Raw genomic sequence first — 27597 nt, forward strand, 5'->3', positions numbered from 1 at the left:
TTCTTGTTTCTTTTCTGTGCTGATAGAATCTTGACAGTTTATTTACTCCACGCAGCTCGCTGAATAATCCACATTTTCCTTTTTGAGACATTTCAGGCGTTTGATCTGTTTGGCTGTTCTTTGGTCAGATTATTTATTTTGTAGGTGACCAGTGAATGTACGAGTTAATTCAACCCTGAGCGCTGCCTGAAGGCTTGTTTCCTGCAGCCTACCTGTCAGGAGTCCTGACAGCTTCAAACGAATGCAGGCAGCTGCTTTCCTTCCCGATTTAAACGCTTCTGACCTGTGAACACCTGACAGCTGATCCAGAGCCAGCCGATGCATGGAGAGCAGCTGAATGTGCTGGACCTTCACAGCTCCTCACCACCAGCACGTTAAAGGGGAACCTACTGCTAGTGTGTTGGAATCATCTACAGGGTCCTGATAGAGTTTAACATGTTTAGTTAAGCAAGGCAGTATGAGCTGACAACTTGCTTCTGTTTTAAATCTTATATCTGCTGTTAAATGTGAGATCAGAGGGTCTGAATTATTTTTAATGACGTGGTTTGCTTGTGTGGGTGACAGTTTTAACTGTCTTATTATGTGTTAAACTGTGGCTTCTCCAGGATTAAATAACATCTCCTGTATGAACTCAGAGCAGAGTTTCAGTTGTGTTCCCATTAATATGCTGACAAACACACTTTTCTACTTTAATGACTAGCAGTTATCTCAGGTTATTTCAGTCTCTGCACTTCTTAAGAAAACCAGGAATAAATGTTTGAGTGGGTAAACAGTGAAGCTCCAGTGGACTTCATGGAGTTCATCTGGAGTCGACATTAATGTGTTCTAAATGCTGTTAAACAGGTTAAACATTTCTATTTCCTGACTCCATCTCAAGGAAACCATGGTTTTCATGTTGACCATGAAACATGCAGTAAACACTGTTGCTCAACCACAGGGAGATCGAGTGTCCTGAGAGCTGCTCAGGTTGGCATCAGAAAATCAAACAAATTCTGATTTATGGCTGATTTCTTTCAGAGCCAGACTCTACAGATGCTGGCTGCTTTCACTCTGACTACAGCGTGAAATAAACCAGATCCGCAGAAACATTTGCAGCAGGTCGAGCAGTTTTAGAGCTGAAGCTGTGAAATATGTGCTGTTGCCACCTGCCTCGGCCTCCTCTCCGTTATAAATAACCCCAGAAACGCTGGCAGGGCAGAAAAGCCTCCTGTCTGCGTTATCTCAAAACCAGGATCGAATGCTCTGCTGGAATCCTGAAGCTGCAGGACCTTATATGAAGACAGACTGAACATCGTGTCCAGGAGGAAACACCAGGCCTGGCTCTGCACCAGAACCACAGCACAATGTAAGTGGTGTAGGGTTTCAGGAAGGACTTACTCTGTCGCTGGGTTCCAGCTTTGTACCCCCCAGGAACCAGTCGACGGCGATGTCTTCGTAGGACAGCTCGCACTCGAAGGTGGCGGTCTCTCCAGCGGTCACGGCGATGTCCTGCAGGGGTCTCGCCAGGCCAATCACACGGGCTTTGGATTGGGGAGAAGACATGGTTAGTCCCCCCCCTCAGCAGGTGAGCAGATCCAAACCCTAGTCCTCAGTAGCTAGTCCTCATAGTGGTTGACCGAAGGCAGCCCACTGGAAGCCCTCAGGACAACTGAGACAGGCCGGCCCAGGACTTGGCACTGGGGGGCCGAGCTCATTAGCATACAACCCGCCATCAGACGAACACAGAGCTGGAAGCCAATCAGGGTCGAGGTCGCGGACCCCTCTGCCAATCACGGCCGGCCTGCTCTACATAAGGCATGCGGCTTTTAAAATAACTGAGAGGCCTGATTGGCGACGGCCCGCCTCTGCCAAATCCATTAGAGCAATCTGCTGCTGTCAATCAATGGACCGCAATTCTCCTGGAAAAGCAGGATGTGGCAGCAGTTACTCAACCAGCACCAGCACCAGTCATGTAATGCTCTGGAGGTTCTGGTGGCGCCGCAGGAAGTCTGGATTACAGCAGCATCAAGTATTTACAGCAGGCTTCTTCACATGCCTGAATTAAAGACTCTTAACAGCCAGTTAGAGGCTCTGACAGCCTCCTGACAGCCAGTTGAGGGTTTAATCTGAGAGCTGTCAGTCTACAACTAACTCAGATATCACCCTCTAAGGTCCTGAACCATTTAATCTGAGCGCTGTCAAGCTGAAGGGTTTATAAGTCTATCAGGAACTCCAGCTAACACAGAGATCACACTAAGCCCTCTAAATTCTGCTGTTAATCTGAGAGTTAACAGTCTAAAACTAAGTCAGGTATCACCCTCTAAAGTTCTGAACCGTTTAATCTGAAACACTCTCAGCTTTTTATTTATTACCATTAAAACCTAGAATGAAGAAACTGCAGAAAGCTTATTTTTCATTAATCCTGTAAACTGTAAGTGAGACTGAGTTCCTGGGAAATTCCCCTTCAGCTGGTTTAACACTAAATAAACTAATCTGGAATGATTAATGTCACTAGCTTTGTATTGTTTCTGTACTAATGTTTTAATTCCACAGCTGAACAGACCTGATGCTTTCTGCAGTTATAGATGTGCAAACAGACACAAGACAACGTCATGGAAATATAAAGTGTTTGGCCTCTGATTCTAATTCTGTTTCTTCCAAAGGGATTCATTCATTTGGTGTTTAACTGGACTGAAGCACCAACATATGTTTCCCTCTATCCTGTCTGAGAAGAACCCAAACCAGGACAGAACTTCTGGATCTCCTCACTAGTCGAGGCTTACGTTGTTCCCAGATGTAGAAATGAGTTGGAACGTATCAGATATTGTTAAAAATCACAGCTGTTTCCCCTGTTTTTAGTCTTAGCGCTATGCTAAGCTAAGCTAACTGACTCAGAGTGAAACAAACTGAGGGTTTGGTGATTTCTGAAACAAGCTGTTTCTTTGCCCACAGATCCAGCGTGTTTTTCTGAGAGCCTTCAGAAAGCAGCTTGTGATGAAAAGAAATAAGTTAACGATGGGTTAGCTAAGTGACATCACTGCTGTTATTCTCAGCCAACCAATCAGGGCTGGTTTCTGAGTGACTGACTTAGAGGGGTCGTGTCCACTGAAGCCTTCACAACTCACTGTGAGGTTAGAAACTGTTCAGCCTTGGGTAAAATGTGGTGTTAATACAGCCCTCCAATCACACCGGAGAAGCTAAACTCAGCTAATACTATCACCAGTGGAACCACTTCAGCAGATGCAAAGATCTTTTAAGGTTGTCCAGCTTCAGTGCACACAGCCTCGGTCAGATGTTTCCACAAACAGCAGAGTTTCTGTCACCTTTCACCCTGAGCTGAGCTGAAGATTTGGCATTCGCTGCCGAGAAGTCGATGGTTCCGGCCATGTCCATCCGGCAGTTGAAGAGGATCAACATGTGTCGGCTTCCTTCCTCTTTGACCTCCACGTCCTGACAACAAACATGTCACACACTTTAACCAACAAGACAGAAGACATTCAGACAAACACTTAAGGAGTGTCCTGACGTCCGAAGAGATGACGGAGAAACTGAAATTAACCGAGCATCCTGAGGCAAGACGACATCTTCTGGAGACATGTGGAGCTATTTTACCACGTTATCTTCTTTTCAAATGAAAACAAGATTCAGGTTCTAGTCTTACAGCAGATGGGTGTAGCGTCTCTCCCTTCAGTTTCCAGACAGCATGAAGATCCTGCTCAGAAATCTCCGTCTCAAACTTGGCCACCTCGGTCTCGGTGACCTCCACGCTATACAGCGGCCGGACAACCTTGATGTCGCGTTCTGCAGGGTTTAAACACACGTCAGAACCAGAGCGAGGAGGACTGAGAACATCAGAGAAACATGGAGCAGCTCAGATGATCGGGAGACATTCAGGAACATGGAGAGGACAGTTTGGTAGCTGCTGCTCTTCTTCAGAGCAGCTCACAGTTTGTGCAAAAGCAGAAAACAGTGAAACTCTTGACAATAGCCAACCTAACAAACATCTCTCCCCTCTCTACAGACTCCTCAAACTCAGCTTAAAGCTCGATATCTGGATTACTGAGCTTCTCAAGATGTTTAGCAGCCATTTTAATCAAATTAAATTAGTGCAAAAGACCTACAAACATCTAGAGTAATGAAAGACAACATCAGAAGTTTGTTCATTCTCTTTATAAGAATGTAGTAAACTTTCTCAGCACAGTCTCAGCTTTTCTGTTTTGGGTTTTTTGTTTTTAGAAATTAAACTCATAAAAGTCTCAGATGAAAGATGCGTAGGTTGGATTGTCCTCAAGGGTTCAGGAAGGTGGACAAACATTCACAAGGACAGACAGTAATGGAGGACAGAGGGGGGACAGACAGAGGTGGTTCTGGTTCTGATGGGCTGAGGAGGGTCCGGATCGCTGCACGTTTACCTTCGATGTTCAGGTCGGCTGTGGTTTTGTCGGTGCCACAGTCGCAAGTGTACGAGCCCATGTTGGCCTTGGTGGCCTTCCTTATCACCAATGAGCGCTTCTTTCCATCAGACTGGACGAGGACGTTCTTGGACAGAAAGATTTCGTTTCCGTCTTTGAACCAGCGGACCTCGCCGGCAGCTTTGCTCAGTTCGCAGGACAAAATGACTTGGTCCTTCTCCACGGCAGTGTAGTTCTGCAGCCTGACTGTGAAGTAGAGGTCACCTTCTGCAAGCAGACAGTGATGGACACGTTACTGAAGAGTGGAAGTTAGCATTTAAAGCCCTGATTAGAACGTATTCTGTGTTCTTTTGATTTAAACAGTGTTTTAGAGAGGACTCCCTTCTGATAAACATACTTTACATATAAAACCTAAATGATTCATTAACAGAGAGGATTCTGCGACTGACCGAGGACAGTGAGCATCGCCTCCGATGTCTTTCCCAAAGCCTCCACTCTGATCATGGAGGTGTCGTCCAGCGTAACCTCCTTGAAGGCCAATGTATGAACCTTCCCTTCCTCCGACATGTGGACCACTTTACTGGGATGCAGACGCACATCGTTTTTGTACCAGACCACCGGGATCTTTTCATGAGAGAGTTCGATGCAGAACTCTGCAGTTTCACGCTCCTTGACAGTCACATCTTTAATTGGCCTGATAAATTCGAGGCGAATACCTGACAAGAAATTATACATACATGTATATATGTACGTACATCTGTGGGACTGAGGAAGACAGCTAAATGTTCTGCTAATGGTAATGATGGGTTCAGCACCTTGTTCTCCAGGGTTCTACTGTTGGAATGAATATTTGCCTGAAGCCTTAATATTATTAATACATGATTAGCATTAATTAAGCAAGGCAAAACTCTCATCAATGAGGTCTGTCAGTTTACCTGAAAACTCTAAAAGTTTTAGTCCTGGTCACAGCTGATACAAACAGCAGGTAGACCTTTTTGGTTTTCACTAAATCCAGATGCTGTATTTTAGGTGAATTTCTAAAATGAGGCACGTAAAGGAAGATTTCAATAAAATATCAAGGTGATCATCTTCTGGTTTCAGTCTTTGAACCTTCAAAGCTGCTGCAGGATGTCGGATTCTTCTGGATCACTCTTTGTAGGATTAGTTTATTGGAAATAAAAGAAGGAACAGATCTCCATCAGAACAGACCTAAGCATGTGGGCAGGGTACCTGTGTATTTTTGGCATTTGACATGAAGAGATTTTGTCATTGAAAGGCTTTTGGCAAATACAACATTTAGAGCTCAGAGAAGGTGAGATTGAAACCATTCCTGTCTGATAAAACTGAAACCATCAGTTTACCTTTGATAACCAACTTTCCAGACGTTCTCTTATCTTCAGCCTCAAACATGTATTTGGCTTCGTCTTCATATCTGGCTGACTTTACAATCAGAGTGTGTCTCTTTCCCTCCACCAGGAGTTCATACTTGTCATCATTAGATAATTCCTGAGATCCTTTCAACCAGCGGAAGCTTCTGGGTTCTCTAGAAACTTCCAGTTCAAACTTTGCCTCATCCTTTTCGTACACATGAAGGTCAGCCAGCGGAGTAATGAATGAAACTGGCAGCTCTGTGGGTTCAGACACACAGTTTGGGAAAAATAAACAAAAAACAAAGACCCTGAAGATCCAGAAGGACGTTCTTGGTCTAAACTATGGAATAGATTTCACCACTCAGCTCTATGACAGTTTGATGATACATTTCATGTTGGATTATTATTATATGCAGCTCCCAAAGAAGAAGAAGACAACAGCAGTGAAACACAAGAGTGAAAAGATCTAAAACCGTCTCCTGAAGATCTCCACCCTAGTTCAGACTGTAGAGTTAAAGGTCTAAAACTTTCTCCTGAAGATCTCCAGCCTCGTTTCGACTGTAGAGTTAAAGATTTAAAACCTTCTCCAGGAGAGCTCCAGTCTAGTTCAGACGGTAGAGTGATCGGATCTAAAACCTTCTCCTGAAGATCTCCAGCCTAGTTCAGACTGCAGAGTTAAAAGCCAAAGCTCACCCTTCACTTTCAGGTTGGCAGAACACTTGGCATTGGCAGCGCTGAACGCCACCTCGCCCGTCTGAGGAACTCTGCAGTTGTACAACACCAGAGTGTGTTTGGCTCCGTCCTCCACAATCTCAACATCCTGCAGACGTCAACAAACTTCAGCATGTCAGTAAAAACATGAGGACTCAGAGAAGAGAGGTAGATTTACTTTCATTTCTTCTCTAAACATTCTTCAACTGAGGTATGTGAGACCTGTAGAAACTTCTCTAGGTTTAGCAAACAAAAGTGGGAATCTGCTGAGAGGTATTTTAAAGGAACATACGGCAGACGGACTGAGGATTTCTCCGTTCAGTTTCCACTGGCCGTGGACGTCATCCTCACTGAGCTCAACCTCAAATCGAGCAGTTTCTCCGTCAAACACCTCGACGCCGTACATCGGCCGGACCACCTTGATGTGCCGAGCTGATGTTTGAGAGGAACATTCAGATGTTCAAACAGAAACACATTTAAACACAAACAGACAGATGGAGCTGCCAACGTTCACACACATGTAGAGAACCTCCTTTACTTTTGGTGGAAGCCTGAACAACTAAACGTCTCTGAGTTCTGGAGTTTTTAGAACCAGATGGATGCAGGTCATCACACTGATGTTGTTTTTTTTTTCCAGTTGGTTGTCATAGTAACAACCTGCTACGCTGGTTTGAAGTCATCACTGGATAAATATGTCAATGTCTAGATATACACATTCTCTTGTTTACAGGTAGGATACAACTAATTAATAAAATAATAATAATAAATATAAATAATGCTTCTTATAGAATCCCGTCATTCTGATTTCCAGATTCTAAATAACTTCCTTCAGATGAAAAGTATCTTACATCCTGCATTTTATGTAGACATACATGTGAAAACAACATTCTCCTTCACATAAAGGCTAATAACCTATGAATTGATCAGGGATCTGGATCGGATGTGTGGCTGGACCTCATGATGGGAACTTAGAAGTAAAAGCTCCTAGCATTAATCTGAACATTAAATGGAACTGGATTATTGAGGAGCCACAGTTCTTCAGAAGGCGGAGAAGAACATTAAAGGGGTTCTTGGACATGTGATGTTACAGAAAACATGACGACACTAAACGACACAAAGAATCAAACACACTCAGTGAAACACATGAAGTAACAGTGGAAGAACGCTACAACCCTCAGGATGGAGGACGCCAAAGCTTCTCTGGAAACTTTGACTGTTGTAATGTTTCTCCTAGACATGGAGGCTGATGATGGTGGACAGTGATTATGATGGACAGGAGGCTGATGATGGTGGACAGGAAGCTGATGATGGTGGACAGTGATTATGGTGGACAGTGATGATGGTGGGAGAGGGTTGGTTAGATGGTGGACAGGAGGCTGAAGGTGTTATTGGGAGGTGGTGCTGGTGAATAAACACATTCTGTCTTTACCTTCGATGTGAAGCGTTGCTGTTGTTTTGTCTGTCCCACAGTCACATACGTACTGTCCTTTGTCTTTTTCTCCGACTCTCTTGATAACGAGAGTTCTGCGTTTGCCTTCAGCTTTAATGGAAACCATCTTAGAGGCTTTAATCTCAGCTTCATTATGGTACCACATGACGTCAACATCTTTGCTGAGCTCACAGTCGAGAACCACCTGGTCTTTCTCCACTGCAGTGTAATCCTGCAGCTTCACTGTGAAGTAGGCATCGCCCTCTGGAAGAGGAACGTCTGAGTGACTCCCGAGGTACAAAACAAATGTACAGAAGACAGTCAAAACACAACACGGAAAAACTACTTCCTACGGCACAGAGACAAGACAAGGTGACTGAGACAGCCGTGGATGAACTGGATGAAGATGAAGATCTGTTGGAGGAAGAAACACCACAAGGACAGACAGAGGACAGGAGGTGAATCTGGGTTTACCTATAACCGTCAGGTTGGCCATGGTAGGAATCCCTTTGGCCTCGGCTTTAATCTGGCAGGTATCGTCTAGAGTCACGTCTCTTATTTCAAGCACGTGTTTCTTTCCATCCATGTGAGTGAGCACGTTTCTGCTCGGGTGGATTTTAATGTCGTTCTTGTACCAGCTGACGGGGATGTTTTCATGAGAGAGCTCGAGCTCAAATCGAGCCGTTTTACCCTCCTTTACCGTTTGGTCCTTGATTGGTGAGATAAATTTGAGCCTGACGCCTACAATGAATAAAACATGTTGGCATGGACGAGGCAGTGATTACAGTCAGAGAAACGGCACGTCCAGTGATGCCGACACTTACCCTCCACCGTAAGTCTGGCAGACGAAGATTTCCCCAGAACCTCAATCGTGTATTCGTCCTCGTCATCAAACTCACAGCAGTTTATGATCAACATGTGCTTCTTTCCATCATCGATGATGTCATACTTTTGGTCAGGGGTGATGATGTCAGCCCCTCTGTACCACATGACCTTAGAGACATCCTTGGTGATGGAGCACTCAAACTTAGCCTGTTTCTTTTCTGGCACAGAAACGTCCTTCAGCGGGACCACAAAGTCCATTTCGATTTCTGGGTTGAAAGGTGACACATTTCAGCAAACACAACAACAACACAACAACAACACGACAACACAACAACAGCAACACAGCGACAGCAACACAACAGTCTACAGGCAGAGGATGGGTCACAGCCGTTGGTTTGTTTGTCTCTGGACCATTGAGTGCTGAAAGTAAACATCTCGCCAACTACAGAGCTTCAGCTGGAGACGTCTTCATCCCAGGGTGGCCTGAATATTCGGTTTGCTTCGGTGTTCAAGGACTCCATGAGTCGAGGTTAAAACGCAGCCATCAAGGAACACGAGGATCATTGCGAACAGGGATTTTAAAGTTCACAGTCCACCGGTTCTTCTGTCTCGTTTGCCATCAAGTCCATCTGCTGCTACTCTAACATTAAGTACTAAACTGAAGTATTTTCCCTAAATCTTTGCACTATCTTCCCATTGTGTGATTCCTGAAGGTTTATCTTATCTAAAACGAAAGTACACGTGAATGTGGTGCTACTGATGATCCAGATACTGGATATAACATCAGATATTTAACCAGAGATGGTACGGTACAAACACATTCAAAGTCAGACACTTCCCAAAGTACAACAAATTGAACAAAAAACAGAGGACACCAGTTTGACCATGGAAACAGTCGAACTTCCATCTTAAAATTCGTTCTTGTCTTCCCGAGCTGCAGAAAGTGGATTCATCTTTCCTGTTAAATAAAGATCTAAGGTCCGATCTGGCATGCCATAGAGTTTTATTTATTTCATAGGGACCTTACACCTTTATTTCTACAGCCAAGATCCTGGAACTCTGGAGATCTGGAGCAGCTCTTACCTTTGACGTTGAGCATGGCGCTGGTGACGGCGTTCAGGGCCTGGTAGGAAACCTCTCCGGCCTGGTCCACCTGGCAGTTCTTCAGGATGAGCCTACGAACTCTACCCTCCATCTGAATGTCGCATGTCTGATGAACACAACATATTAATAATAATTATTATCAGTGGTGTAGTGGTCCCTGGAGAAGTGGGTATACTCTTAATTTTCACCTTTTTTTTTTAAATAGTCCAGAAAAACGCCCTGTTTTAGAAACAGTGACATAGAAGACTACTCTATTCAATTTATTCAGTCATTTCTACTTGCCCACTATTATAAAATTATCATGACTTGATTAGGAGCAGTTTGTAGTTATTACTGGTCACACAAGCAAACTGGATTAATGTAACATGTATTTATCATGAGGCAAACATGGTGTTTCAGTTACTTTTGAACATTTATTTAAATAAAATAATTCAAATATGAAGTTGACAGTGCATCCTTGTTCATATTTCATCATGAATAAAACCTCAATATTGTTTTAGGTCGAATCTTAAACTACCTGTCCCCATTCTTGTGTTTTTACTTACTTTAAAATCAACTACCAGCCTAGAGGTTTTCCCACATTATCCCAATCTAGCTAGCTTCAGAGTTACGTTAGAATAACGTTAGCCTTTCAAAACGTTAGTCAGTCTCGGCCCGACACTCAGTTTAACCCGTTGCGCTTCAGTTGCGCTTCAGTGTCCCGCCCGCGGTACACTTTGAGATCTACATAAGCAATTTGCTAAATGTCTGAAACTGCAAACGCGATTATACAAACACTATACGCCGATGGAAAGCTTAGATTCTCATGAATCTGCCGGTATAAACCACTTTCAGATGTGATTACCACAGCGGTAATATAAACACATTTGTCCGACAAAAAACGAATATTCATCCATCCGTTCTCTGTACACGGCTTCAACGCACACAGCGCGACTCACATTTCCGGGTTCATTATTACACACACATGAAAAGATTCCACAAAAAACGGCCATAATCCAACCTTGGACATCCAGACGACACAAGCCAGTAAACTATTTTGTCCAAAACATGTCCTGAAGTCGGTATATGATCCACGAATAGGTCGTTTTCGAGGAAATGCACCTCGCAATGCGCGTCCAATATTCCCTGTATTTCTCGTCATATTTTTATTTACAAATAGAATATTAGCGATTTTTTTGTACTGAAAATGGCTGGAATTGACTGCAGCTTTAACCACTGGCAACAAAATATCCTCTCCTTGAAATGTGCAGTCATGTTGCCAGTAGTTTAAAACAATGATTCATTTGGAAACCACCTTAAAACTTACCTGAGAATTATATCGTCCATGAAAGTAGGTTCGCTCGATACGTGCCACTCACTTGAAAGGTGTTTATTCTGACTTTCTCGCATTTCCGCGCATCTTTCAAGCAGACCTGTCAATCAACTGGAGTGCCACAGAGGTGTTAGCAAAATTTTCCTCTGTATGACCCGCCCTACTCTGCCTCTGATTGGCTCATCCCTAAAGTTAACCAATCGAATTAGTGAAGGTAGCATGTACCAGCCAATTACAGGCAGAGGAGGGTTGTTCATGGCTTCATCAACCTTAAGGAAAAGAGGGCTACCTGGCACACAGATATTACTGAATGATGCGCACCAGGGAGCATTAGAAGTGGGTATACGCAATGCTAACTGAAAAATAAGTGGGTATACGCCGTATACCGCCGTATACCCTGGACTACACCACTGATTATTATTATAACACAACACAGATCAGAACGATTCCTAATGAGGAGCACTCAGATCTATGTGATAAAAAACAACTGTTTGCAGTAGTACCGGTGATCTGGTCAGAACTTCTCCTCTGAGCTTCCATTCTCCTGGAACATCATCCTCAGAGATCTCCGTCTCAAACGTGGCCTCCTCCTTCTCCACCACCTCCACACTGGCCAGAGGCTTCAGGATCTCGGCCTCACGCTCTGAGAAAAGGTGTATTAGTAAATATCAACCAGATGAAGAGGACTAAACTATGAGAAAGACTACAGCAGAAATGAAGGTAAACCTCCTAGTGTCAGCTTGGCCGTATAAATGCGTCCTTCCACCTCCATGGCATATTCTGCTATGTCATCGGGCTGACAGTTCTTGATGGTCAGCGTCAGCTCCTTTCCATCCTTTTTGATCTCCACCTTGTCCGAGGGCGTGAGCTCATTCTCTCCTTTGAGCCACTTCCAGTTGGGAGTGTCTTTGAACAGCTCACACTTGAAAGTGGCGGTTTGCTTCGGCTTTACATGCTGGTCCCTCAGAGGCTTCACGATCCAGTCTTTGATGATTTCTGTTGGAGTTAAACATTAATGAGTCCGTGTCCATTATGTCGTAAATAATCAGCACCATTAATATGCTGAACATTGGCAGAGGAGCCAAAATAATCTCAGTCTAAGCCTTGGGGTTTTCAAAGGACTTCAAATTTTTGTTTTCAAAAGGTGTGAAGTAGGTCTGGGTGAAAAAAAAAAACTGGCAATATTCAGCCTTACACACTTGATCAACAGCACTAAAATCATTTAATAGAACATTTCATTCAAACCATCACAAACACACAAAAAAATGTGTTTCCATGAAAAAGCTCCAAGCTTCTGGACCATAAACAGATTCCTGATAAAGGAGTTCCTCATTTGCAGCATCTCTGTTCAGGAGATCTCCTTTCACCTCTGTCCTGGTCTACAGACCTCCCATGGTGGAGATTGGTGGTTGTCCTTTTGGCATCATGGTCTAAAACAGCTCAACCCTTTTCCCCAGACCCTTCACCTGAGCTCCCAGCATCTCAGTGGACTGATGGACCTCACATCGAGGAGAATGAAGATCGATGTGAGGTCTCCATCCAAGTCCAGATCAACCAGTCTGAACCTGCAAGCAGAGCGGCAGCTTCCTCCTGGCCACCCTCCAAGTACCTCCATGTTTTAACTGCTTTCTGTATTTAATGTGTATCAAAGTGAGATCATTAACTTTTATTCATGTTTCTAAACTCATTGATTGTGAGAACATTAAAACCACTTCCTGTGTGCCTCGATAAAAAGGCACAAGTGGTTAAATTCAAATAAACCATTTTTCTCTTTGTCTTTATCAAAAATGGGTCATTAAAAATATTAACAATTGTCAGTATGGACTAAGCAAAAACATGTTATCCTGGTAAACATTCAGCTCCATGCAGCCATCTGTGCCTACTAAAAAAGCTGCAACTTTGAAGGTTTTTAGGGGGCGCTATCGAGCCATTTGGCCACACACACACACACCAAAGGAGAGCCATAAAATGTCAAATTTATACCACATTTTAAAGGCATGTGAAACATTCCACGGGTTTTAAAACCACTTTAGTCCCTAAAACGATGATTCCTTTGTATGAAGGAGAATCCCTGCTGTACCACCGCCCCATGCTCAGGCCTGAAAATAAGACTTTCAGACACAGATGGCATCCTGTTCGGCTTACCGATCACTTTAACGTTGGTGGTTGTCTTCACGTCCTCCTGTCCGTCCACCTCGCAGGTGTAGGCACCGGCGTCCTCGTCGGCGGAGTTCTGGATGGTCACAGCATGCTGCATGCCGATGACGTTGATCTGAACTTTGCCCTCCTTCTTCTTCAGGACGGCACCATTCTTCTTCCAGATCACATCTCTCTCTTTGTTGAGCTCACAGGTCATGTAGATAGGCTGACCCTTCAGAGCAGACGTCTCCTCCTCCAGCTCCTTGATCCATTTCACAGGAAGCTCTGCAAGACGTACAGAGGCGATGAGCTACCTCACACTAGTGGAGGCTGGAACAGAAATATGACAGCAGAATAGGTAATATTTACCTTCAACGATGAGCTTGGCCGTGCACGATATCTCCTTTCCAGCGTTCTTGGCCACACAGGTGTATTCACCGGTGTCGGACAGCTGGACATCAATAATGTTCAACTTGCGGTCTTTTCCATCTGAGGTGAACTTGTGTTTGGGGCTTTCACGCAAATTGCTGCCATCTTTCATCCAGGAAGTGATGGCGGTGGAGGGCGACACCTCGCACTCGAACACGGCAGCCGAGCCGATGGACTCGGCCTCCTGCAACACAATGTCCTGGAGCTTCTTGATGAACTTCAGAGGAACAGCTTTGAGCTTGAATCCTCCGAAGGGCTCCTCTGGTGGTGGTGGGCCCTTTCCACCAGGCTTCAGTCCACGGCCCCTGCCTTCTCCAGGGGATGGCGTCTGCTTGGCTGAAAGTCAAGGAAATCAGTTCACCTTTAAATCTTATCATTCAGACAGAACAGGGTTATCCATGGAGCTTCAGCTGAAACATCTTCCAGAAGTGCAGCTGGATTCTACTGAAGCTACGAGGATAGAAATGACTGAGACGCTAACAGTTGCACAGAATTCACAGTTTGAGACAACATACTTACGTTTCAGTCCTCTACCTCTGCCTCTTCCTGCTTCCTCTGCTGGTTGTCCCTCTGTTCAGAAACAAGTCAAATTAATCTGCTGCTCCCATTCTGTGTGAATGTCTTCATAAACATTGAACATCTATTGAATGGGCTGAACTATGAAGTGATGATTCTGATGGTAAAAGTATGAAATAATGACAATGAGACGAAGACAGAAAACGTGATTATGAAAGATGTATAAATACAGTTTTACAGTGATGTGAGATGGAACAGAAATGTTGGATTGATGACATGTTTGAAAGCAGACACATGAATTGACAACAGATACGAGAACAGAACAGAAATACGATGAGGTGAAGAGGATTTAGATGGAGGCATGATGGGCGGAGATTATTCAGGTCATGAGGAGGGTTTTTCTGGGTCGTCACCCCACCAGTTGGGGCTGCCACCGTCTCACCTCTCCTGGACACCCCTGGAACCTCCAGAGCTCCTTCTTCTCCTTCACCTTCCCAATCCTCTGAGCCATAACTCTCCCGAGGAACCAGCTCCCAACCCCAGGCCTCCTCTTCCTCCTGCTCGGCTTCTTCCTCCACTTCAAACTCCTCTTCAAACACCTCCTCCTCTGGCTGAGTGGCGATCTTCTTCATCTGCACGGCTCCAGGAGAGACCTCCTTCACCAGGGGAACCTTCCCTTTCTCTGGCTTTGCTGGTTCTGCGGCCTTCTCTTCTGGCTTCTTTGGGATCTTCTTGAGAGTCACGGCTTCAGTAGAGTCTTTGGGTGAAACAGCTTTAGGAACCTTTCTGAGTTTATCAATACTTGGCCTCCTGTCCGCAGGGACTAATTCAGCTTCTTTAAGCTTCTCAGTTTTAGGAGATGGAGTCTTTTTGAGCTCGACCTTCTTGAGCTGCTCCACAGGCTTCAGAGCCACCTCTTCTTTCTCCTCTACTGCCTTTGGAATAACTCCTTTTTCAGCTGCAGAGGTTTGGATTCCTCAGGAACCTTCTCTGGTTTCTTAACAGTGGCTGGTGCTGGAGATGCTGTCTTCTCCACTGGAACTGCTTCTACCTCCTTGGGCTTCTCTTGCTTCATCTCAGGAGCTTCTGGGATCTCAGGTTTCTTCAGCCTTGTTTCTGGCTCTCGCTCTTTAGTTTTTTCATCTGGACTTATGCGAGGACGACGCTGTAGATCATTGACTGGCTTCTTCTCTTTCTCCTCTGCTGGCTTCTTCTCAGGTTCTGCAACTTCTTTGGAAGGTCTTGAGAAGGGCTTCAGCTTGACACTTTCTATCTCTTGTTCCACTGTTGCAATTTTTTCACCTTGCTTGGTGCTTTGACCTCCTCGGGCTCCTTCTCTGGGGTTTTCTTTTTATCTACTGGCTTTGGCACCTTGGCCGGTGGCTCCTTTACCTCTGGAGGTGTTATCTCAGGTTTCTTTGGAGGTTCTTTGGTCTCCACCTCTCTGGGAGTCCTCTCTCCCTTCTGGAAAGGCACAGTGTCCCTTTCTGGCTTCTCCTTCTTGTCTTTCTCAGGCTCCTCTGCTGGTTTAGGCTTCTCAAATGGTTTTAATTTGATGACTTCTGGTTCCTCTTCATCTTTTGGCAGTTTTTTCACCTTCTTCGGGGTTGCACTTGGTGGAGCAGGTTCCTCCTCTTTCGGTGCTTTGGGAGTTTTCTTTAGAGAAATCTTGTCTTCCGGTTCCTCGTCTTTTGGGATGGGCTTCTGGCGAGTCCATGCATCTTTAGGAGGCACTTTTTGTTCCTCTTCTTTAGGTTTAATAACCTCTGGCTTTTTCATCGTGTCTGCTTTGTCTCGAGGCTTCCTCTCCTCCACAGATCTCCTGGTGGCCACTGAAAACTCAACAGCCTCTCTTTCCACCATCTCCTCCACAGCAAAAACTGTGGTGGTGGTGACCTTCTGAGGTTTCTGCTCTTGTTCGGACTCTTTAGGTGGAACTGATGGGATCTTCTTCAGCTTGATGGTCTGCTGCTCCTCTTCCACTTCCCTCATGACTCTGGTTGTTTCTTTAAGGTGGGGATTTCAAATGCGCTGTCCTCTTCCAACTGAACTTTACCTTTTTGGGCAGAACCATTTCTAAGGCAGCAAAGGTTTGATATTAATTACTGACACATTTTTTACAAACACTTAGACATACCAAACGCTTAAAATAAATATAGGAAAAACAGTAACAAAAGAGACTTACACGAGGACAAAGACTTAACAACTAAACAATTAGTTAATAATACAAAGTGTGATGATGCATGTAGATAATCAAACAACACAATCCACCTAAAACTAGGAGGAGGTGGACCTGTTTAGCCACTGACTAGGTGCTATGAACTGCTGTGGACTGTATGTACAGAGGTAAAAGAAGAGGGAATCGGTGCTCCTACCTTTCTTGACTCCTCCTGGTGCTTGGACGGGTCCCTTGGTTTCATCTATTACAGAAGTATAGTTCACAAAGTGGTTAATTCAGTATTTAACTGGTCGTAAACAACAACGTCACAGTCTGAATGGGGAGACTTTAAGATGTAGTGACAGCAAATATTTTAACACAGATTAAGATTTGACTCGGAATAAACATGACAAATAAGTGAACAAAAATAACTGAAATGAAGGTAAGCTGTGCCAGAGAACAGGCATGCACATGCTGGGTTCAGGACCAGGAGCTGCTGCTAAGGACTGACATAAGCAGAAAGATGGAACAAAGAGGATGCTCTCAGTCCTTCAAAGACCTCTACCTGTCTCTACAACTGGTTCTTCTGCTGCTGCAACCATCTTGGTTGGTTCTTCAGCCTTCTTGATGGGCTTGGTAACTTCAGGTATAAAAAAAGAGCGAACTGAAGGACTGGAAAGCATCACCAAAACACAGTTTTTGTTAAAGAACCACTGCTAGGATACCTGGCTTTGTTTCTTCTTGTGGAGTAAGTCTCTTCTCCAGCTTCTCACTGACTTCAGGCTTTTTGGCAGCTTCTTGAACTTTTGCAGGAACCTGTAGTTTGCTCTCTTAAAGCACAATGTATAGTTGGACATCATCAGAATGATCCTCGGCTGCTTCCTCTCAACTCTGAGTTCATGTTTTCATGCTCACAGCCATGCTTGATAATGAACTGACTGATAAGTTTCAAAGATTCATATTTGCTGAAGAGTGGCACTCTTTCACGAATGCCTTAGAACCCCTCCAACCAGAAACACACAGATTTAAGAAGAAGAAGAAGAAGGGTACCTTCTGGAGGAGCAGTAGCTGGTTCTTTCACTTGTGGAGGTAAGTCCTTCTCTTTGGCAGGAACTTGGAAATGAAATTACACAACAATCAGACCAAGACTGATGGGGTGAGCACGAAGCCATTTAAGAACAAAAAGCAGAGGAAAAACACCAAAAAACATGTACAAGGACATGAAATCCAAATTAAAATACCTCATCTCACTGTGAAAACATGTTCTCTACACACACAGTGCAATATAATGGACACAACAATCAGGATTAGAGAAAAATGTGAGAAACCTAGCATAGAAGGTCAAACTGTGGTGGTATCAAGTGACAGGAAACCCAAAGAGAGTCAGCAGAATGGGTGATATGAGATGGACACTCTAAATCTGAAGGATCCACATGAGGATGAGGTGCTCAGACCAAACAAGTGCTCAGTGACAGTTCTTCTTCTATACCTCTGGGAGCTTCTTGAAGGAGGACATGTTCTTTCCCTTCTGGAGTCAAAGCGCTTGTTTCTATGATGGCCTGAAACTGTGGGACTTCTCTGGTTTCAGCTGGTTGAGTTGTGAATGTGTTGTCTGACTGCTGCCCCCTGCTGGTTTGATCTGTTACTGAAGGCTCAGAGCAAAGCTTCACATCCAAACCATGCTTTGATTCCTCACGTCTATCTACTGACGGATCTCCTTTGCGTTGTTCATATTTAGTAACTTCTGTACCTGCTCTAACTTCCTGTTTTATTGTTGTTTTTTCATCGGTATGTCTACCTGATAGAAATGATTGTCTACCTGTCATCTCAGCTGCAGACGTTACTGTAATCTTACTTTCATCATGTTCCAGCTTCACTTCTGCACCTTTAACATCACTAACTGCAGCTGGATCAGGTCTACATGTGACCATCTCTGACTGAATTTCTTTTCCTGGAACACCAGATTTAGTCAGTTCTGGAACCTTGGATGGGATATCTCCAACAAGTTCTCTGATTCTGCTGTATTTTTCTGAAGTATCCCGGCCTGGCGGTACTTCTTTAGTTTTATCTGAATGTATTTTAATGGCGGTAACTTTACTTTCAGGAAGTATTTCATCCCTTTCTTCACTTTGATCTGTGGCTTTGTGTGTTTTTAAAGAGATACCAGGTGATCTGTAATCTTCCTGTTCTGTAGATCTAACGTCTTTTACTCGCTGATCTGGGGAGATAAACCACTGTGGAGGAGCTGATGCATCTTCCTCTTTTGCAACCACTAGTTTTCCATCTGCAGCATCCATTACATGTGGCCTTAAATCCTTCCTTTCTATCTGTTGCTGCTTTATGCCTACAGTTGGAGAAACACTCCGAAAAACATCTTTAACTACGTCTGTTTTAGACTGAAGGCCTGCTGCTTCCTCTTGTCCTGGTGAAGACAGTCCAGTATCTTCTCTTGGTGCCTTTATTTTATCTAGTGCAGTTGTTAGCTGACTTGTGACTTGTTTTAATTGTGTAACCTGTTGTTTTTCTGCTACAACATCCACACTTTCCTTGGTGGATTCTGGACTTTGTAATTGATATCCTTCCTCTTTTCTTGATGCCAAATCTTTATCTAGCTTGTCTGGAATAATAAACCTTTGAAGATCTCCTGATATAAAACCTTTAAGTGGAGCTACAGTAAGTTTTTCAGATGAAACCTCCATCACAGGAGCCACAGAAACCCATTGGTCTTGTTCAGGTTTGGTTTTGTTGCTTTAGTCAGAGTAAAACCACTAAATTCCATTTTGGACTGTGCCTCCTCCACAGACATGTCTATGTTTTGTTCCAATCTCTGGTCTTTTTCTTTCCGAGATCTTGATTTCTTTGTCACATCTTCACGTATAGTATCTGATATTTTGTCAGACTTTGAATGTTCTTCTGCTCCTTCTTTCTTTTGTAAAACTTGTTCTGATTGCTCCTTTGTTTCATGGGAAATGTGCTTTATCTCTTTTTTGTGAGAGAGTTCCTCTCTTTTCTTGTCCTTAACTTTCATGTCAGTTTGTTTCTGAGTTTGGTTTTCCTCTTCCAGTGGAGTAAAATGGTCTGTTTGGTTTGTCTTGGTCAGTGACTTGTCTGTGTTTGTGGGGAAGGTTTCAGATTGACTGATGTCTCCTGGTTCTTTGTCTTTACCAGCAGGTCTTTCAGAAGCTTCATCTTCTGCTGAAGATTGTTCCTGGGTTGTTTCAGAGGATTCTTGTCCGTTTAGGTTCTTCTTTTCAAGAGGAGCTGCTCTGCTGCTTTCACTTTTTACCAAGTTCAATGTGATTTGTTCAGCTTTTTCTGTCACTATATCATCAGAAATGCTGCTCTGTTGTGGAATTCCTGTTCTAACATTTTGTATCGTCGTAGGTTTTTCAGCAGAAACCCCTAAAGTCATTGTTTCTTCTTGTTCCTGTTTCATTTTTGTTGCTCCCAGAGGTTTGATGCTACCATATCCATCAGGAACTGCTGTGTCTTGGACGACTTCTTCTGTGAACTCAGATTTTCTTGACTTTGGTATTTTGTCTTTCTGCCTTTCTTATAGGAAACAGGTTTTGATGGATCCTTTCTCACATCAAGCTGGTGGTCTTCAGCTAAAGGTGTTTGGTTTTCTCTGTCTTTATCCAGAACAACCGCTGACTGAAATTGGTTTAACGTATCTTCTGTCTTTGGTAACTTCTGAGTTTCCTCCTTTAAGGAGCTGGATTCAGTCTCAGCCATTCCTTCCTTTCTTGTAGATGTTCTATCGAGTTGCAGTACATCTGAAACTTTAATCTGTTGTTCCTGTGATTTTACTGTCCAGTCTTCAATGGAGGTGACTTTTGTAGTTTTATCCTGAACTCTGACAGACGTCGGGAGAGTTTCCTCATCTCCTGCCTCTCTAATTTCGGCCATCTTTTGGAACGTTGATTCCTTTAGAGTCCCATCTGCCTCAGAAATGTTCTCATTAAATGCTGCAAGTTCAGTTTCTGCCAGTTTTTCAGGAGCTTTTTTCAATTCTTCAGATGTTTTCTCGTTGATGGGTGTAACTGAAATTTTTCTTTCCATTTGCTCCTGTGGTGTTATCGTCTCTTTAAGAGGAAAAGCTTTGAAAGTTTTACTTTTAACTGAAGTTGCCTTCTCCTGGTCTTCAGCTAGAGAACATTTCTGTTGTGATCCAAATTCTCTCCTGGTTGCATCGACTGTAGCTTCAGTTTTCTGCTGCTCTTCAGTGGAACCTATCACGTTTATCACGGCTGTGCCTAAATGTTCTTCCCCTACTGTTGGCTTGTTAGTATCTGCAGCAGTTTTATCTCTGTCAGATTTATCTGATATCTGTGTTCTTTCATTCTGAGGAAGAATGGCCTCTGACTCACTGACCTTCACTTCATTATCTGCTGGTTCTTTAGAAACGTCTTCAGGTTCTATCTCTACATCTGTTCTCTGGGTCTGTTTCAGTATCAGCTCCATGCCTTCAGTCGGTGTGACTTTAGAATATTTAACCGCCTCAACAGGAATCTCTTCAGGTATCACTAACCTCTGAGATTCTTCTAAACCTTCTTCGCTTTCCTTTGCAGGAACACTTTCTGCCATATCATGTTTACTTCCTGCAATTTCTCTGACTTTCTTTATTTTAGTACCAATGTTTGACGCATCCTCTGCTAATAATGGATCTTTAGCTGTTTCCACTTTTTCTTTATTTGGAGAAATCTGATGTCCTCGGCTGTCTGTGTTTGACTTGACGTCTTTGATTATAACCTCAGATTGAATCGGTCTTTCCTTTTTCCTGTTTTCTTCCTCCACAGGAAAGTTTTCTGAGCTCTTATCTCCTGTGATTTTCTTGCAAACATCTGTCTGAAATACCGGTGAAGCTGCTTCTATCTCAGCAGGAACTGAGCTTTTTCCTTTGGCTTGTTCTAATCTGACAGAATCAGACTCCCATGTGTTTTGTTCCATTTTAGGTGAAAGCATTTTGATTTTATTCATAACTTCTGATTTGGTGACAGCTTGTTGTTCCTCAGCGTGAGTAGTTTTGGTATCTTTAACTGTGATCATCTTTGACTGGATAGACTGGATGCTAATATTGTTGGTTTCTTGTATTTTTGGGGTGATTTCTATATTTTCAGCCTCTGATATTTTCTCTTCCTGATCAATTTCCTTTAACTTCTTCAGGAGACAAAAGTTCTCTAAGGGTTTATTGGATAATTTATGTTTATCTTTGAGTCCCTGAATCTTAGCATCAGCTTCTAAAGCCGACTGTTTCTGATGTGAGACAGCTTTGACTGACATTTCTGGACTCTTGTTTTGTGTTTCACTACTCTGAGAAACTTGCTGATGTTCTTCAGTATCTTCTTTAATGTCTTCTTTTTGTTTGGTCAGTTTAACTTGAACTGCTGAAGCTTTTTTATTCATAGATTCTGTTTCTGTCATGACTACCTTTGACATATTTTGTCTTGTTTCCAGGCCCTGTGTCTCTAAACCTTCAGTAACAGATTTATCACCTCTTATCTCAGACACCTCATCAGGTTTTAGCAGAGTCCTAAAACTTCCTCCCTGAGGTTCATCTGTCTGTGTAGATTCTGGTTTGATACTAAACTCAGTCTCTTCTTTTTCCTCGGACATGAAATTTGTTGGGATCTTCTGGGCTCCTGCCGTTTTCACATCCTTTAAAAGACTTTTGGTCTCTTAAGAGTTTTAAAAGATATGAAGAAAAGCACCATGTAGCGGTGCCAAGAGATTAGGAAAAAACAAGAACACAAACATTTGCTGTTAAAGAAGACAGAGAAACGATAAGAGACAATGATAGCTGGAAATCGGAGACAGGAAGATGTGCTGATGTTGTACCTCTCTTTAGTCCTTTTGGCTCAACTGGAGTTTCAGGAGACAAAGAAACAGTCGTAGGAATCTTCTCAGCTTCAGCTTCTTTAAAGAATCATTTGATTGGATTTCATGAATCATATTGATGTTTAGGAGAAAAAAGAGAAAGAAGAACGACTCAAAAACCACCAAAGGATGAAAAAGAATTGTTTGAAAATATATATAAAAGCACAGAAAGAGACGAGTGATGGAGCAGGAAGACATGGAGGACAGACAGGAAATGGGATCGGAGTCATATGAGACAGAAAAGACAGACATGAAGTTAGATTTTCTCTCAGTACCTCTGGAAGCTGTTTGTGTTGAAATCCTTTTCATGTCCTCTGGTTTGGAAGGAGCTAAAGGTTTCATCTGAACTTCGATTAAAAATTCTTCTTTGGTCTTTTCAGGATCTTTGGGTTCCTCTGTTTTAGATTCAAACTCCTGTGGGATCACTTCTGGCTTCTTAAGATCAATATCTGTTACTGACTGTTTTGGTTTTACCTCCACTTTATCAGGAACTTTCTGTTTTGTATCAAATATTTGTTGACATTTAACCTCCTCTGGTTTTTTAACTGATGTTTTGTCCTTCAGGACGTCAGATACGACGGCTGGTTTAATCTGAGTTTCCTCCTCTCTGCTCTCAGAGATCCTTGTAGTGGTTTTTTCTGGGACTTCCGTCTGTGCAGTGGTTATTTCTACTACTTCTACTGTCCTTCTGCTGTGTTTAGGATCTTGAACAGCGGATAATATTCCACCATCCTGATAAACGAACTCTGTTTTCTGTTTTCTAGCCTCTGGTTTGGTTTTATCTGCTTCATCTTTGACCAACTCTACATGTTGGTCTGAAATAGTTTCCTGGTGTCTGTCTTTGCTTTCTGTTTTAAAACCCATCGGTCTGTCCTTTCTGACTCTAGTTTGGGTTTTGTCTGGCAGCTCTTTCCTCTGGTCTGAACTTTCCTCTGTTGGTGATTCGATCATCCTCACAGTCTGTTGTTCATCTGACAGCTGTGTATCAGTGGTGTGGATTAAATCTACAGTTTCTTGTGTTTTCTGGTCAACTCTCTGTTTGGTTTCTCTACTTTCTCTCTTCTGTGAAGCATCAGTAACAGATATCTGACCTCTCAGCTCAGACTTTTCCTCTCTCTGTTTCTCTGTTATCACGTCTATTTCTGACACCACAGTTTGGCCCAGAGCCGCCACTTCCTCTTCATACAACACTTCGGCGTGTTGTTCTGTGACTTCTTCATGTTCCCACAACTCCTCCGTGGAAGAAACTTTCTCAGTCACGTAATAAACCTCCTCTATCTTTTGGGCTCCTTTCTTTTGCTCGATCTTGACCAGACTGGTCGCTGCTGGACGTTTTAAGAGGTTGTTGAAGAAGAGGCGTCATGATGCGGCGCCAAGAGGTGACAACAGAACACAAAGACAGGGTTAGAAGGAGACACCACAGAGATTAAAGGTGATAATCCACCTGTGTGTATTATCATGAAGAGTTAAAGATGGTTTAATGCTCCGTCATTTTCTCAGCTGCTCGATACCTTTTTCAGGAGAGATTTTTTTCTGCTGTTCAGCCTCAGTGGGCTCTCTCTTCATAACCTTCTCACCTCCGATTCCTTCCAAAGAATTATCAGTTTTCATTTCCAGATGAGCGTGATCAGAAAAGAAGGACATTTTTAAAATCTCATTTATACAGTTAACAAACATACATGCTGGGAATCACAAAGAACAGAACTAAAGGCATCAAAGAGACGTAAGAAGTTCTGAAGACGAGGCAACAGCTCAGTTTGTTTTCACTCTTTCATCTCACAACTCAAAAAATGAAACCGTTCTGCTCTTTATTCAGGTCAGATTAGAACTGTTATCGAGTCTCAAAGCTGGTTTGGGAAGGAACATGACTAGATGTTTGATACGACCACTGTAGTTTCAGTTCATCCAGAGCTGCTAATAAAACCCTGCTGCTCCTGATATTCATATGAACATTTCATTTTTTGAGAGTATGTGAGCAGCTTCATGCTCCACATACTGATGAACGAGTCCTGAAACTGCACCGCTGCTGTTGGATCTTCATCAAGAAGATTAAACAAAGATATAAAGTGGAGGTCTGCCTCAGCTGTACCTGTAGGAAGAGCTTCTTCAGCCTCCGGTTTAGGTTTGGCTTCAGGCACCTTCTCAGGTGTTTTATCTACAGAGATCCTCTCAGGTTGTTTCTTTGACAGCCTGTCAGGCTTTACTTCCTCAGCCTTCACAGGAATCTCCTCAGGTGGCTTCTTCTCAGGAATCCTCTCTTCTTCAGCCACCTTCGGAGGAACTTTTACAGGCTTCCTTTCGGGAGGAGCCTTCTCCTTTTCCTCAGGTACTTTTTCTGGGACCCTGTCATGGGTCTTTTCTTTCACATCAGGTTTCCCTGGAGGTCGTCTTTCAGGTGTTTTATCAGGCAGCCTCTCAGGTTCTACCTCATCAAACACCTCTTCAGTTTTAGGTTTGGGCTTCAAAGCTTTAAGAGGGTTTGGCACAAAAACACACACAAGACACAACTATGAAGAACAGAAAATGTGCTGGCGCACAAGAACGGAAACATCAAACACAACAGGAAATATTTTACTCAACCATAAATATCTGCAGTAGGTTCCACAGAAATCATGCATCAACCTGCTGGTACCAATATTTATCTTATTATTCTAAATTTAAACCTTAAAGTCAGAGGACCAGAAAGTGACCTGGGTGTGTTAGTGAGGAAAAATCTGAGTGAAGCATGGCGGTACCTTTCTCTGCTCCTGTTGGCTCTTCTTTGGGAGGAACAGCTTCAGGTTTCTTGACTGCTTTCGGAGGTTCGGGTATTTTTTCCACCACAGGAACTTTAAAGAGTACCATTCACACACATTAGAAGCCTGGAAGAGTTGTTGGACAACACCAAACACTCTATCGAGTGCAAGACGAGACAAATTCCACAAAAACGACGAACACAATGTGCAGCCCCATCATACTGCACAGGGACTGTCAGGTTAGAGGTTAGAAATCACCACAGAAGAACCAAGAGTTTTACTGTTAAATGGCTTCAGCTACCTTTAGCTGCCTCAGGCTTCTTCTGGGCTGCTTCTTCTTTCTTTTCCAGCTTTTGTGGTGCTGAAGGTGGAGGTGCAGGAGGTGCTGGAGGTGCAGCCACCTCCTTCTTTGTCGGTGCTTCTGGTACTTTAAAAGAACATGCTGTTTATTATTAGGATCTAAAAACGTAAATAAATACAACCAGCAAACACTGTCACTGCTGTTTATGCCAGATCATAATCGTGTTTAGTGAGACGGTCGGGTTTCCAGAGGTTAAAGAATTAAGATGTTTGCTGCCACAAACATTTCAGCACAAACAGGATCAATGAGTCACTCAAAACGAGTTAAAGAGGATTATGAGCTGCATCTCAGCCAGGCGGTTCTGTACCTTTCTTCTCAGGTTCCTTTGGTGGGACTGTTAGCCGTGGTTTGGTTGTTGAAGGTTCTGGTTTTGACACCGGCGCTTCAGCTTGCTTCACCTCAGCTTTAGGTTTGGGAACCATCACAGGTTGTTCAGGTTCTGGCTTCACTACAGCAGGTTCAGGTTTACAGACTTCTGGTTTTGGTTTTTCTGGTTCTGGCTTTGCTTTTCGAGTTTCTGGGTCTGGTTTTGGTTTGGTAGCCTCTTCAGGGACTTAAAGCAACATGAGGATGGATTTAGAAAGACAGAAAGATTCGCTTCCACACTTGAAGCTAAACACATTGAAGACGTGGTAAACAGCTGTAAAAGCTCAACACACACTCAAACACAGCAGGAATTACCTTTGGATGGCGGCGTGGCCGGCTTCTTGACCGGCACCGTCTTAGCTTCAGGCTCCGGCTCAGCCTTGGCTGCAGGTTTAGCTTCAGGTTTAGCTGCAGGTTTAACTTCAGGCTCAGCTTCAGGCTTTGCTTTGGGAGCTGCTGCTGGTTTAGGCTTTGGTTCAGGCTCAACTGCAGGCACTACTTTTTTGGGCTCTGCTGGAACCTGAGGCTCATCTTCAAGTAGGCAACAGACATTGGCTAATGTTAGCAAGAAGTAGCTTCTAAATTTATCAAGAAGTACTGAAAGACTAAGAAGACAGTGGACAGGTAGACTCACATAGCCTAGCCGCGCTAGACAACCCACGGCAACGAATTTAATTCTTTGCCAGGGTGGGTCTAGTTACCCTCCATAAGGCTCGAGGCTGGATTCTCCTAAAACTGGCCGGACCAATCACCATAAAGTGTAGAGTCAGAAGGCGGGCGTAACTAAGTGACGACAGAGGCGCGACGATTCTGACAGAAACAACTGGAAACAACTAGCCTAGCCGCGCTAGACAACCCACGGCAACGAATTTAATTCTCTGCCAGGGTCGACAACAAAAACGACAACAGTGGTTGAGCTCCATCAGCACCGACTCTGAATAATCTTTCTGTTAACATGTCTGTAATATACTTGAGCTTCACCCATTGACTGTATAAATAAGGCTTCACCGAACTACCGCATCCTCTGATTTCCGGCGCTCTAGGAGCCTATTCGTTGCGCTGATTGGTTGTATACCTACCCAATTGCTGCAGAGGGATTTGATAGACAACCTTTTAGCGCGCCTCCCTCCCTGTCGAGCGTGCCTAGACCCTTGTGCCTTAAGAACATGGGTCTAGCAGGGCTAGGCTAAGACTCACACTGATGAAGACTGAAATTAGTGACTGATACGTCACAGACATTAAGAGGTGAGAAGCAGACATGAGGATCAGAAACTAAAGGCATCAAACAGAGGAAAAACAAAGTAAGTACCTTTCTTTGGCACACTGGGTTTCTCAGCAGGCAGCGACGGAGCGACAGCTGGCTTCTTAACCTCTTCTGGTTCTTTTAAGATACATTCAAACACACAATGAACTCAAACAAACCAGGACAATGAAAGGATCTAAAGCAGACTACAAGAGAACAATGTAAGAAGAAGTTCAGCACAGAGATGCCAAAACCACACATCTCTACCTTTAGGAGCAGGAGCTTCCTTCTTCTCCGGCACCAAAACTACAGCAACTTTCTCCTCCACTGGCTTCTTGACCTCTGGAGCTTCAACATTTCAGTTAAATAAGTCAAAATCACACATTTACATTAAATACACAGTTAGCACAGTAAACGCCAACATCTGAAGCATGTTGGTACCTTTGGGTGGGGACGGTTCCTTCACTGCTGCCGGCTTCTCTTCAGGCTTTTTCTCAGCTTTGGGAACTTAAAAGACACTGATACTGTTAGCATCACAAGAGAAACGTTGAGCAGGTGAAGCAGAGCAGAAGATAAGAAGGCAGACAAGCCACTACATACAAGGTGTGAAGAGACTATCTGCAGCAGAAGT

The 27597-nt window shown here is 43.6% G+C and overlaps 1 protein-coding gene across 1 annotated transcript in view; it reads right to left on the reverse strand.

Moving 5' to 3' along the window:
- ttn.2 (titin, tandem duplicate 2) overlaps positions 1-27597 on the reverse strand; it is a 276686-nt gene that overhangs the window by 142317 nt on the left and 106772 nt on the right. Inside the window, 30 exon segments of the mRNA XM_051959375.1 lie at positions 1378-1520; positions 3303-3429; positions 3641-3780; positions 4392-4658; positions 4841-5107; positions 5753-6019; positions 6455-6581; positions 6765-6904; positions 7902-8165; positions 8376-8642; positions 8726-8992; positions 9810-9936; positions 11646-11785; positions 11869-12138; positions 13288-13566; positions 13651-14046; positions 14230-14280; positions 14669-15181; positions 15184-15519; positions 15522-16232; positions 16235-16282; positions 16569-16646; positions 16950-17024; positions 17110-17214; positions 24351-24728; positions 25298-25423; positions 26039-26254; positions 27033-27104; positions 27234-27314; positions 27408-27473. Coding sequence (XP_051815335.1) covers positions 1378-1520; positions 3303-3429; positions 3641-3780; positions 4392-4658; positions 4841-5107; positions 5753-6019; positions 6455-6581; positions 6765-6904; positions 7902-8165; positions 8376-8642; positions 8726-8992; positions 9810-9936; positions 11646-11785; positions 11869-12138; positions 13288-13566; positions 13651-14046; positions 14230-14280; positions 14669-15181; positions 15184-15519; positions 15522-16232; positions 16235-16282; positions 16569-16646; positions 16950-17024; positions 17110-17214; positions 24351-24728; positions 25298-25423; positions 26039-26254; positions 27033-27104; positions 27234-27314; positions 27408-27473 — 6344 coding nt within the window.

This window comes from Acanthochromis polyacanthus, chromosome 14, assembly GCF_021347895.1.
Source record: "Acanthochromis polyacanthus isolate Apoly-LR-REF ecotype Palm Island chromosome 14, KAUST_Apoly_ChrSc, whole genome shotgun sequence".
Classification (NCBI taxonomy): Eukaryota; Metazoa; Chordata; class Actinopteri; family Pomacentridae; genus Acanthochromis; species Acanthochromis polyacanthus.